This window comes from Helicoverpa armigera, chromosome 24 (genome assembly GCF_030705265.1).
Source record: "Helicoverpa armigera isolate CAAS_96S chromosome 24, ASM3070526v1, whole genome shotgun sequence".
In the NCBI taxonomy this organism is placed as follows: domain Eukaryota; kingdom Metazoa; phylum Arthropoda; class Insecta; order Lepidoptera; family Noctuidae; genus Helicoverpa; species Helicoverpa armigera.
In genome coordinates, this window is record NC_087143.1 from 8,415,360 (window position 1) to 8,428,062 (window position 12,703).

The window sequence follows — 12,703 nt, forward strand, 5'->3', positions numbered from 1 at the left end:
CAGATTATTGGAAAGAAAATTAGGATTCATGCTTTCAGGATGAATAAAAAACTCAATTCGGGTTTTTTATATATTTAGAACAAGAAATGTATAGTTACAACCATTGAGGATATTAAATATCATATTGTAAAAACTATTGTATAAAGTGAGAAGAATGTGACATTTTTTCCATATTTTTTTATTATAATTAATTCCAATAAATTAATTAATTATAGACACATAAATTACGTGAAAATATTAATTAATAATTACGTAAAAACAGCCAAGTATCTACTGATGTAAATATATTGGTTATTAATGCTTACTTTTAGGAATGAGTATTCTTTTTTTATTCAAAATCTTTCTAATCCGTTATCGAAAGAAAGATGGCGCGTAGAATTTTCCAAAGGCTCGCTTCTTCTGAGGAATAAGTTAGCCGCTTTGAAGAACTCTACACAATATCCTTAGAACGATCTTATAAATTATCGGAAACAACATTTATGACTAAAGACGACACTAAAACTGTAATGGACATTAAAAATATATTAGCTGTCAAATATTATTGCAATCGGTTTGACAATTTGATACATTTTTTATTCTTTTTGAACCGTCGGAGACGCGGTGCTGCGTTTAGACGCGGCGCCTCGTCTGAGACGAGTCACTGTCCTGGCTCCGAGCGGGCAAGTCCACGAGGAACAAGGGACAGTCGCAGTTTTAGTGATCCGACCTTAATCGAATCTACTATTTCTTGTGCAACGTAAAATTTTTCTCACAAAAGCTATAATGTAGAGGTAATTTATTTAAACCGACACAATAATTATTATAGAAATACCTAACTTTTAGGTACAATATCAACTAAATCGGTTAATACCACCAACACATACAGACATCTACCTCTTAATTTTATAATAATTCATAAAAAGACGAAAATGAAATTTTCAACATTGATTTTTAAATGTTAATACCGGAAGATCTTAAGTGTTTTTTTAAACTTTTTTTTGCATTTTATTACTTTTATAAAATACGTATTTGTATCAAAGTGACGTCAGCGAGTACGAACAAGGAAAATGGCTGACCGAATTATTCATAATCTCATTTTTTTAATTATAAATATCATTGCTTTCATTGTCTAGTACACCTTAACTTTGAAGTTGGTAAAATACTTATTCAATACTTTATTTTTTGAGATTCTTATCTTACGATGCATTTTTTTCTAAATTATTTCCTAGCCTTATCGAGTCTGTGGGAAGTCGGATTGATTTTACACATTATAAAATTCACACGAAGAGACCTTGAAAAGTGAAACTTTTCTGATCTATGGTATATGGGTAATGACTATCAGTATGCACTAGGAGTATCACAATCTACTTGCATGACGCTGAGTTCGTTCCCATCGCGTCAAACTATTGCGGAACTAGCGACGCGCTCACGCTCGCCCGAACACTATCGATAATGACCACGACGTAATTGCAAAATGGGAACTATAGGAATTTATCAGAACAACAGCACTACAGATGAATACGAAATGGGAACAAACTGTGATCATGCAGCTTAAGAGGAATCAACACCGAAAACGAATACTAATAAATAGACAGTGAAATTGATATTACATGATATTACTTTTTATTTTAAATTCGAAACTATTGGTTATTAATATTTTTATTCATAATTCGCTTACCCGAAGCAGGACCGATCCTTTGATGTTTATTTACATATTTATTGCAATCTGTTTTTTTACCCGACGGCGTATTGTCAAGCTAATTTCATTCTAATATGTTTGTAAATAAAGCTTTTTATCCTACATCAGGTCGATTTTATTTTAACTCTCGCTCCGGTTTTCACTGTCTATAACGATTATTCAGGGATAAAAACACATAGGGCTATTTTAATCAGAATCGTTAATTAGTTAGTCAGAAAGGAATTTTATTCGAAACAAATCGTACAACACTATGTGTTCGGAACATTTGTGACGATGATCATATGTTAGGGAAGCAGAGGGCCGCTAGAAGTAGCTGTATTTATAAAATTATCGAAGACATTAAACTATCAAGCTATACTACTAGAGAAACGGATCAAAAATACAAAGAAGTACAAGGTGAGCAAATGGAGTATTAAATTTTATTAATAATTTTATAACAATACAGCTGTAGCAGCATACAAGTATTAGTAGGTGTTGTGCAATGCGTTCTGGATTCTCACTAGAAAATTTTGACATTTATGAAGTAATAGTAACACATTTAGTCGATGTCTCGAGTTTTCTACGACGTGAAAAATATTTCAATCGTTTGAGTGAGTTATCGATCGGGGAGCTGTGTCCCAACACTACTCGCGGCGTCCATTATTAAATTGAGCATATCGTGTGGCGCGCGCAGTATCGAGACACGGCCTGATGTTGCACTGAAATATTTTTACGTGCAGAAATATAAAACTTACGTATTTATTTACTATGGAAGATCATTTCTTCATTTGTGACCTAACTATCGGAATCGCGTACATCTCGGCCACAGATATCTTTGTGCTTGCGTCCGAGTTTAAGGCCATTCCACTCTACACGATAAGCTGTATAGAAAAACTCTATATGCTTTTATTCCCATCGCACCTCTATTTCTCTATCATTATTTCACATTGGACAGTCAAACAGTTTGGAGTATTATTTTCAATTGATTTACTTATTAATTATGGGCTTTAACCGTTTTTGTACGCGTGATTGCATGATTGTAATCACAGAACAGAGAGGCTTTCAGGCTATGGGCTAGCAACCTATATCTTATGTCCTATCGCAATCTTTACATTACACTTTATTGCTGCATGTAGCCGCGAGCGACGCCGGCGCGGCGCCCGCGTCGCTCGGAGCGCTCGCCCCTTAGGAGCGACCTCGTGGAGATACATGCATTCCTTATATTATACAAGTGGTGTTCAATGGTACACAGGAAAGAGTTTGGTAACGAGTGAACATGGCACCTCGACATCTTCCATGCTACGCGAAGCTCAGGCTTTCGATTGGGAAAATATGAATATCGACACATTGGGAAACGATTTGGAAACGATGTGTGCCGACAAGTATTGTGGCGCGTGAAATAAATATTCCCATTTAGATCTCTGTTCTGTGATTTAACTTACGTTAATATTTTATTTATTAAATTACGATCAATCGTCACGTGTTTCTTTAACTTTATTTTTGCTAATTTCACAGCCTCATTGTCAATTAGCCTATGCGTATTAGAGTATTGTTTCTGTGTTGCCAATTAATTTACGATTTTTTAATATTTTTTAATAATATTATTATTTTTTAATTTCATAAAAATGCATCAAAACACCATTCAAAAAGTAGCCGTTATGCTATTGATCAGATTATCCCTTGTCACTTAGCGGGGTTAGTTACTTAGCATCGACGTTTGTATCCACAACCTATTTATCATAGCTTTGTAGATAGCTGCGATGGTCCGCGTTTTCGTTACTCCACGTTTATCGATATTCATGGTCACATCACTGTTTCAGTCGACGGTTTCATTATTATTGCATGTAGTCCGCGGTCCGTGGCGATTTTTCTTAAAATAGGTTTTTTGGATTGCTCTAGCGTTACCTAGCAAGGTTTTATTTTTATCATATTTTTAGCACGGGACCTGCGACCACGATTTGGTTTGTATTATATTAGTGAAGCAATCAAAACGCGAGCCATTCGGAATTAGTAGAACGTTTTGCGTGTCTGCCGCTTACATCTATGAAGATATGAATTACAGTATATTTTTAAAATACATACAAAAATATTAAGTTAATTATGGTGTAGTTTTACCCGTGTGTTCTGTTTATAAAATTCACATATATTTTTATTGCTTTTCGCGTTACGTACTACGGGCATGGCCCTCTAAGCTATTGAGCACTATTATTAATTATTATTATTTTTTATAATTATTACCGAAAGAAGAGGGGCGCACAAAACATTCTACTAACTACTCACGTAACACCTAACCGAACTCCTAACGAACAATTTCACTCCAAAATATCATTTTTGCATTTTTTTATCATTTGCAATCTCATTATTTCTTATTTATTATCTAAAAAGTCGATGAAATTTCAGTAAAATACTTTGGTGTTTCATGTTTCGATTCAAAACGACGTATTAAGCTTTATTATACGCAAATATTTGAGAAAAAAACTTTAAGAAGGACTCGAAAATTGTGTAATTAAACCGAATGTTGTTGACACGTTTTCCAAATAAATTCAGCACATCCAAGCTTCCGACCTAGATTAATTGCCCGCTATATTTCCCTAATAAATAAATCAATTTAGGTTTACCTTATCGAATTCACGACAAACATCAATTTTTATCGACGCTTATAAGCAAACCGGTGAATCACATTTCTATGCACCTGTACTATTCATGACTAGATACGAGACAACTCGACAAATATCGACATCGATAAAAATTAATATTTAGGAATATAATAATTATAAATTATATATTAAATAAGTTAAATGCACACTAAGTTTTACACATAAAATACAATTAATTGCACATACACTAAATTAATGACAGTAAATCTAAGATGAAAAATATTATGACAAAATTATCGTTAAGATTATTATTATCAACATTGATCATTAACTTCAACTATTCAAAATATCAAATATTTTTTTTATTATAATTTAATAATGACTCCTCTCGGAATATATGACTAGAATAGTTGAAATTTTCATGCTGAATGAAAACAACACAAAACACAACAACTATATTTAACCTAAGAGACAACTACATAGTATAGATATAATAAGTAGGTATAGCAAAACTTGTGCTTCACACGCCGACCATACAAATACTCATTTCTTAGCCAATCGAACGTTTTCATTAGAATTAAATCAAACATAATTTGCACCCGGAAACGTCACTTCGGATTGACAGCTGTCAGCGACGACAGGTGAAGTGACGTCCAGAAATGCATAGGTAACTCACGAATTTTCTCTAAATTAATAAGAGTACTCCTAATAAAAGTATTAAGACTAAAAATGGAATGTCAAAGCATTTATCAAGCTGTATCGAAATCAAGCGATTTTTTTGTCGTTTTTATATTATTAAATTAATGGAAAAAAACCGTGTAATTCAATTCGCGCGTACTGAGTGCGGATAAACAAATAGTTTACAATAAATAGTAAACAACCATGGCGCTTCACGCTTGACACTTTGTCAACCAACGCCTCTTCGAGCCATTTTGACTTTTTAATAATATTTTTTTTATTAAATTAGTGGCTATTAGTTATTGCACGTTTTACATTTATAATAAATATATAAATACTTGTAAATTTTTATCTCCATCTTTTGGTATGTAATGAGTAGATACCTATTTATTTAATATTTGAAATGTTACAAAACTGTTTTTTACATAATATTAAGTATATATTTTTTTTACAAAAATCGTAGGGTCGTTAGGACGGCACGATATTTAAAATATCTATTCAAGTTCGATGTTTCATAGTAGGTCTTTGTCGGGTAAAAGTTTATGATACATAGAGACTAGTGTGACGTGTTGAGACGCGGCGTTACAGATAAGTTATTCATTTATTTAAATTAAACAACTTTTTTTTCTATTTACAAATTTCCATTTAGACTAAGACAATTAAAGCCTAGTTCGAATAGACGCAGGGCCGCATCCATACATTATTATTATAGCAGGTACCGATCATATGTTTAGACATCGATTTAATTATATTTTTGGAACGATATCGTTAGACTAGAGTATGCACCATTGTTCCGCGAACGGACTCGTCCTCGCTGGCGAGGCGGGCGGGGGCGGGGGTGGACCCCCCTATCCCCCGTGCCCCCGGCACCCGACTCCCCCGGCTCCCCGGCCCCCGCCCGGCCCCCTCGCTCGCCGTGTGCGCGCTCCCCAGAACTGGCTCGATCGATTTTCCGCAAGCTCCGCTCGGAACATCCGTCAACTCCCGTACGACTTGGCATCGCCCGTCGTGTTATGCGTAATACCACAATCGAAAATGTATCTCAAAAATTTTTCTAATACTAACTACTGTCAGGCCTGCGGACCTCGTACAGTCGCCTCCACCATCGCGTGATCTTTAAAATTTTATCAAAACCTATCACAGTTTTTGATTAGTTTTTTTTTCATCCTTAATTTTAATATATGATTAAAATATACGTATAGATAATATATATTTTTCTTTCCAATCTTTAACAATATAACACTATTTTACTTCGATTAGTCGGCCAGTCGGGCGGCCGCGCGCGGTACGACGCCAGTGTGCGCGCCTGTACTCGCGGGATGTGTGTCGGCGAGCGTCTCAGCCGGCCTTACCTCGTATTATACGTACGTTAATGTAATTATTACGATATGATCGCATAAAAAATTGGAGCATAGCATTTAGGCTATTATTGCTAATATTATTTTATATTCGAAAACTATTTTCTCGATAACCACAACCGTTCATAAGCGAAGTTTAATATCATTATTTTGTTATTGACTATTAGCAATATGTATGTTGCGTTATGGCCGGGTGTCCCACATCTCATGTGGAGCGTGCTACTACCGTGGCTCCCTCGCCGGCGCCATCTTCCCCGCGCCTGCGCGCCTCGCCGGGCGCCATCTTGTTTCCTCAACACTTAACCCAATTCTCGCGGCCGACTGTACCCCGCGCCGAACAAAGGGTTACCACACATTACACTCGAAACGTTTCTCTAGTTTTACAATTATAAAAACGCCCGTCGGCGGGCCGTCTCGGAAGACAGTCTGTAGTCAGATCCAATGAGGAATGTCACCTACGTCTATATTACAGTTAGACTCATGCTTATCAAGTATTTGGCATTTTGTATCGACACCGTTAAAGTTCAAGTCCACCACTATCGCAAAAACACGGTGAAAACGTAATATTTTACATATAAGTATATAACACGACAAAATACTATATTTTCACAGTAAGGTGAGAAGGTTCCGTGGCGCGATGTCGGCTCTCCGATGCCAGTACGTGTATGTATGTATGGGTGCGCGCCTGCTGTGCCGTCCTAGCGTCCGGCTAGGCCGAATCTGGGGCGACCCCCTTAGATGGTCTTGATCTTATTAGTCTTGAAGCTGACCTGCAGCACGCGGTTGCCGAGCGTGTACCCGTTGAGCGACTGGATGGCCACCACCGCCTCGTCGTAGTTGGTCATGGTGATGAAGCCGTAGCCCTTGCACTTGTTGGTCTGCAGGTCGCGGATCACCTTGACGCTCTGCACGGCGCCGAAGGGCCCGAACAGCTGCCACAGCACGTTCTCCTCGGTCTCGGGCGCCAGGTTGTACACGAAGATGCACCACTCGGAGCCCACGGCGCCCGGCAGCACGCCGCCCAGCAGCTCGCCGGCCAGCGGGCTGTAGCGCTGCAGGCCCTTGTTGATGGCTAGGAGGGACTTGCCTGAGCTGAACCGGCCCAGCGGCGCGGGGAAGCGCAGCGCGGCCGGCAGGTACGCCGCCAGCGGCGCCAGCGCCTTGCCGTTGTTGCTGGGGTTGTTCGCGAACTTCACTGTGATGGGCTCCGTGGCGCCCTTCGGCACCGTCCCGTTCAGCTCCTGGATGGCGCGCTCCGCCTCCACGCGCTGGTCGAAGCGGATGAAGCCGACGCCCTTGGACAGGCCCTGCTCGCCGCCGGTGAAGGGCCGGCCGCCGGAGTTCTCGCACAGAATCCGCGACGTAATGATCCGGCCGTACGGGCTGAATAGCCGCTCTAGTTCCGCCTGCGTCATAGTCTTGGGCAGTCCGGAGACGTACAGGTTGGCGCCCTTGATGGCCTCGCTGCTGGGGCGCGCGTACGACACTTTGATCGTCTTGTTCTGCAGGCGCAGGCCGTTGAGCGTGGCGATGGCCTTCTCGGCGTCCTCGGGCCGGTGGTAGTTGACGAAGGCGTAGCCGAGGCTCTGGCCGCCGCCGTGCAGCGCGTGGTTGAGCGCGTCGGGGAAGGCCGCGCCCTTGTTGCGGATGAGCTTACATGACTCCACCTCGCCGATGCTGGAGAACAGGCTCCGGATCTCCTCTTGCGTCATCGACTGCGGCAGATAGTTTATGATGAGGTTAGTCTTGGACTCCTCGCCACCACCGTTTTGCTGTTCACCGTCTCCTTTCGACATGGTGGCGGCTTAAATCATAAACGGAAAGAACGAAAGAGGAACGAAAAAACGCGATAAAAATAAAGTGCACGTCCGTCGGGGTAGCGCGCGCGAACGGTATTGAGGGGTAGCGGCGAGCCCGGCGCGCATGTCGCTCCCTATCGACCCGCCTTACATAACTGGGTTCGTTAACCCTCCGCTGGTATAGTGTCCGAAAAAACCAGATCTACCCCGGGCGAATCGATCGACACCCGGGAACCGCGGCCCCTACCTAACTGGGTTCCGTGAGCTGCGGGGACAACGAACGCGAGCTATGTACTACACAAACGTTGCCGAAAATTACGCGGAAATTCGCGAGGGATTTATCATTGTGTCAGCGTTGCATTTCTACATTATTACGTCTTATTATACCGGCGACGACAATGTCATAATTCTTTACCAAACAAGTGCTTGCCAACAAAATTTTGAGTTACTCAACAAATAATTTGAGTCAACATTTCTGAATGGAAAACTTAGTTGACCAAAAACGAAAACAAAACTTGGAATCTATTTTAAGGTTCCATAGAAACCGGTAGCTATTTGTGACAACAAAATTGTTTATTAATAAAGTCCGTTGCTGGGAAATGTGGATGGTAGTAATTTCCTTGTATATAGATTTCTGGGAAGGGGGTGAGGCAGGGTTGTTCGACAATGGCAGGTGTGTTGACCCGGCCGGGGTTGTTGCATTGTCCGATGTGTTGTAATCAGAATTAAGCGTAATTACCAACTGCGAGGGAAGGGGAAGTTGAAGGCTTCTGACAAAGGGTAGCCTGTCAAGTGGTTTAAGTGATTGTTGGTCAAATTGTACTGGTGATTTGTTTGAGGAGTACGGTTTCTTTGGGGTTCCTAAATGAGATTTACGCTTTTTATTATTATATTTTTGTAATATCACACCTATTTTTTTTGTATTGTCGGTTAGGTAATCAAATATCCTAATAACGTTTCTCTATATTTTTTTTGTTATGTTACAGATACATGTAAAATCTTTTATGCACTGACCGAGCACAAATTGACGTATAAAAAAAATGTGTTAGTAACCAGCAGTTCACTGACCTTACAATATCTGAAACTTACCATAGAATGTATTATGTATTATGTAATGTATTTCTCTAAATTGGAATTCGAGCCCTTATATAAATTATACCTCCAATAAAGTACCGTAGTAATTAATATTCCCTTTGACAAATTGTCAATGAGCTATTGAATGAAGGTACATTATGAACTGAAATATGAGACCGGCGTAGCCTACGTTACTACGCCGCTACACCGCTACGATGCTACGCCGTAGCATTTACCGAGCCTGCAGTGAGCTTGGTAGAAAAGTTTTTTTCTGAAAGGTTACTGTTTTTATGTGACATAGAGACATACATACATAAATGTTTATTACATATATACATGTATAGTTTCTATTAATCAACATAAAAAGGGAGAAACATGAGATTTATTTGATCCTTGTCCCACTTTTACGTAACATCTCAACCGTCCGAGATGAAAGATAAAAAAATATTCGTATGTAAAAAATAGTAGTTTTTAAAGTTACATAAACCTTTCTAAAACACCAATAAATCTACAGAAAACGTCTGTGTTCATTAAATATTTTTTTCTGTTTCTAAAATCGTTCACTGATAATTGACTTTACAAATTACACTGGTAGTTAACTTCCCTGCATATTACCTACAACTACCAATGTTAATAATTCCTCGTTTATAACAAAGAAGTGGGCAGTGATAGTAAGTCACGTCAGACAGGGCGACGCGTCCCGAGCTTTGTTCCATCAATTTGTGTCATGCGTAATAGCGACTTCTCTGCTGAAATATTATTTGCAAAACTGTGTATTTTTCTCATAAACTTTTATCTACTACTTAATATTATAAAGCTGAAGAGTATGTTTGTTGGTTCGCTTGAACGCTTTCTCAGGTACTTCTGGGCTAATTAAACACGAAAAATCTCTTAGTGTTGGTTAGCCTACTAGAGGAACGCTTATGGCTACATTCTTCTTTGAAGGTAATTTCTTCATGTTTATTCATAAAAATATGAAGATAAGCTTTGAATAAATAATCATCACGGTCTTTTTACTGTCGTCCCATTTCAAGACATCTACCTCCGTTGATACTGAAAAACGGGTTTTCAAAATTATCATACAAACTTACCTACTTGCCATTTTGACTACCAAATTTTCGTCACATACTACAAAGGGGAAAAGGCTCAAGAGATGATGACGACAAAGGACTTGCGATGAAAAACTGGAGGTTTACATGTTAACCTTTCACAATTGAATAACATCGCGCTCATACTACACGAGGTCTGATTTCTTATTAGATATTTCATCTTTCACTTTTTTCAATATAACAATTGACATCATAACTATAAATTATATTAGTAAAGGATAGATATCTGGCAAAACTGAATGAATATATTCAGTTTGACGATACACGACAACACATGTAAAGTTGGAGCTGTTTGAACATTTTCAGCGCAAACCTAACGAGCAGCTAAAAGATAAAGTGAGGGTAGTTATACTACTGTGGCTTGGGACGTGGGGACAAATTCACATTTGGCGTCAACTTTTTGTTATAATCCATCAGTTTGTTATTATGGCGAGTATCCGGTTGAATTGTTCGGTTTGAATGTGTGAGAATCCATTGTTAATAGTTAGAATGATTTTAGTAATCGCTTGCAATTTGTTTCTGTTTGCTAGAGCGAGTAAATCAAAGACATGTGTCTGTCACAGTTTCACAGAATGCTTCACACTAGCGGGTTTTAAACCGATTTAAAAAAGGTGCTTCTCAGTTTGACCAAACTTGTTTTATTTTAATGCAGTTTTCAGCGTAGTATTTGTCAGATCTAGGAGTAGATTTTAAGTAAATCAATGAATATTTTTCTAAAATGTTTTATTCATATTGATTGCCAGTCCTTTTTTGAGAGATTTCGCTTACATTTTTTGACCCAGTGTCATTGAATCTCCCTTTTATAACACAGTTTATATCAAACTTATCCAACTCCATAGTAGCTTAGGTGGTATTTTACGCTTTTACAAGTAAAATAACTATGCAAAGTTTCCGCGAGCCGTCAGGGGTGGCACGCGACTACCAATCTATTGTTTTATACTCGGAAACTTTTAATTCAGTGCAAGTTTGTTGCTAACTAAACTTTGTTGTTTTTGTTTTTGATGTTATTTTTAAACGTTGATGAGATTTGGTGTTTTGATTTAGAAATATTGTAAAAAAAAAACATACTTATGTATTCGTTGAAATTGTTTTATCATAACAGAAATAATGTCTACAATGCTTAAATAAATTGTTAATTGTTCGAGTTACGTAGGCCTTTTATCAACCAACTATTTGAGATACTAAGTTAGCGCTATTTACGCTACTTTGGATAACATAAAAAGCACGTGTTAATATTATAAAGCTGATGAGTTATTTTTAGATTTCAGGAACTAATGGTCCGATTTTTATAATTCTCTCCATGCTAGATAGCCCATTTACCAAGGAATGCTGCTTTTTATACAGGTACAAAAATGATATCAACTAAGAAGGCGTATGAATGGGATCTTAACTACAATTCTTAAAACGACTTACATAATATAATCATAAGATACTCAATTCCCTCTTCTAATAATGATCTATTTGTTAAAATCTCCTTGTTAAAATATAAAATCTGTTTGTACAGCCCTAAGCACAAACACTGGGCAATTTAAATGGTAATATTTTGTAGCCGCGGGCTCTTTGCTATCACAGGGCTTATTATTCACCTTCACGGCGCGATGGGAGCTCGGCAGAGTTGTGTCTGAGGGACTGAGGGAATTCTTTGTGGGGACAATAATTGTGTCAAAGCGATTGATCATGTCGTGAATATAAGTGTGAAAAGTTTGTTTGTTTGCTTGTACCTATTATTTTATTGTTATATAGCCCATTGATTATGAAGGCGGAGGCAGCAAGTTAAACCGCAATATTTTTAATTTATGTGGCTATTTTCATCGGTGTAAGTATCTTAAATGTTATCTAAAAGTGAATGTTAAAGTACCTACTATTTAAAGTGTGTTTTGGACGCACAGTAAAAAACTAGAAAGTTTGATAGCACCTTGACTTGAGCAAGTCACTCATTATTTCTCTGCTTAAGAATAGACCTGTCCTGCAGTTGATACGATGAAAAGGCTGATTAATTTGATTATATAAATTGCTAAGAAAATATAGGTCCGAAAGGGTTATTCAATATGTATGTGCTTATACCGTTTATCGTCACTCACGAAGACTTTAATGCACCTTACTTCGAGCTGAATTTCAGGCTGTATTTCAGTTTATGATCGCGTGTTGGCACATAAATTGTGGTAACATTAAACTTTTAATACATAATAGGCTTGACATTTCATAGCACTTATACTTTGAAACCTTATGCAATAAGATTGGTCAGTTTGCTTTTAAAATATGGAATTGAATTTATGATTTTTCGAAAATAAGCGAGAACAGATTATAATCATGTAAAAGTTTGAATATTTTTTCCTAAAACTATAAAGCTGTAACTTAGTTTTAACACGCCAATTTTAAGAACTAGAAGACGGATTTGAAAATTTATTTCAGTGTTAAATAGCCCATTTAC

The 12,703-nt window shown here is 38.1% G+C and overlaps 1 protein-coding gene across 1 annotated transcript; it reads right to left on the bottom strand.

Annotated features, from left to right (window-relative positions):
* Nucleotides 1-56: 56 nt before the first annotated feature.
* On the bottom strand, nucleotides 57-8,202 carry LOC110371132 (ELAV-like protein 2). The gene has a single exon (XM_049850129.2). It carries the CDS (start codon nucleotides 8,084-8,086, stop codon nucleotides 7,025-7,027), a length of 1,062 nt encoding a protein of 353 aa, XP_049706086.1. The 5' UTR covers nucleotides 8,087-8,202; the 3' UTR covers nucleotides 57-7,024.
* Nucleotides 8,203-12,703: the final 4,501 nt, after the last annotated feature.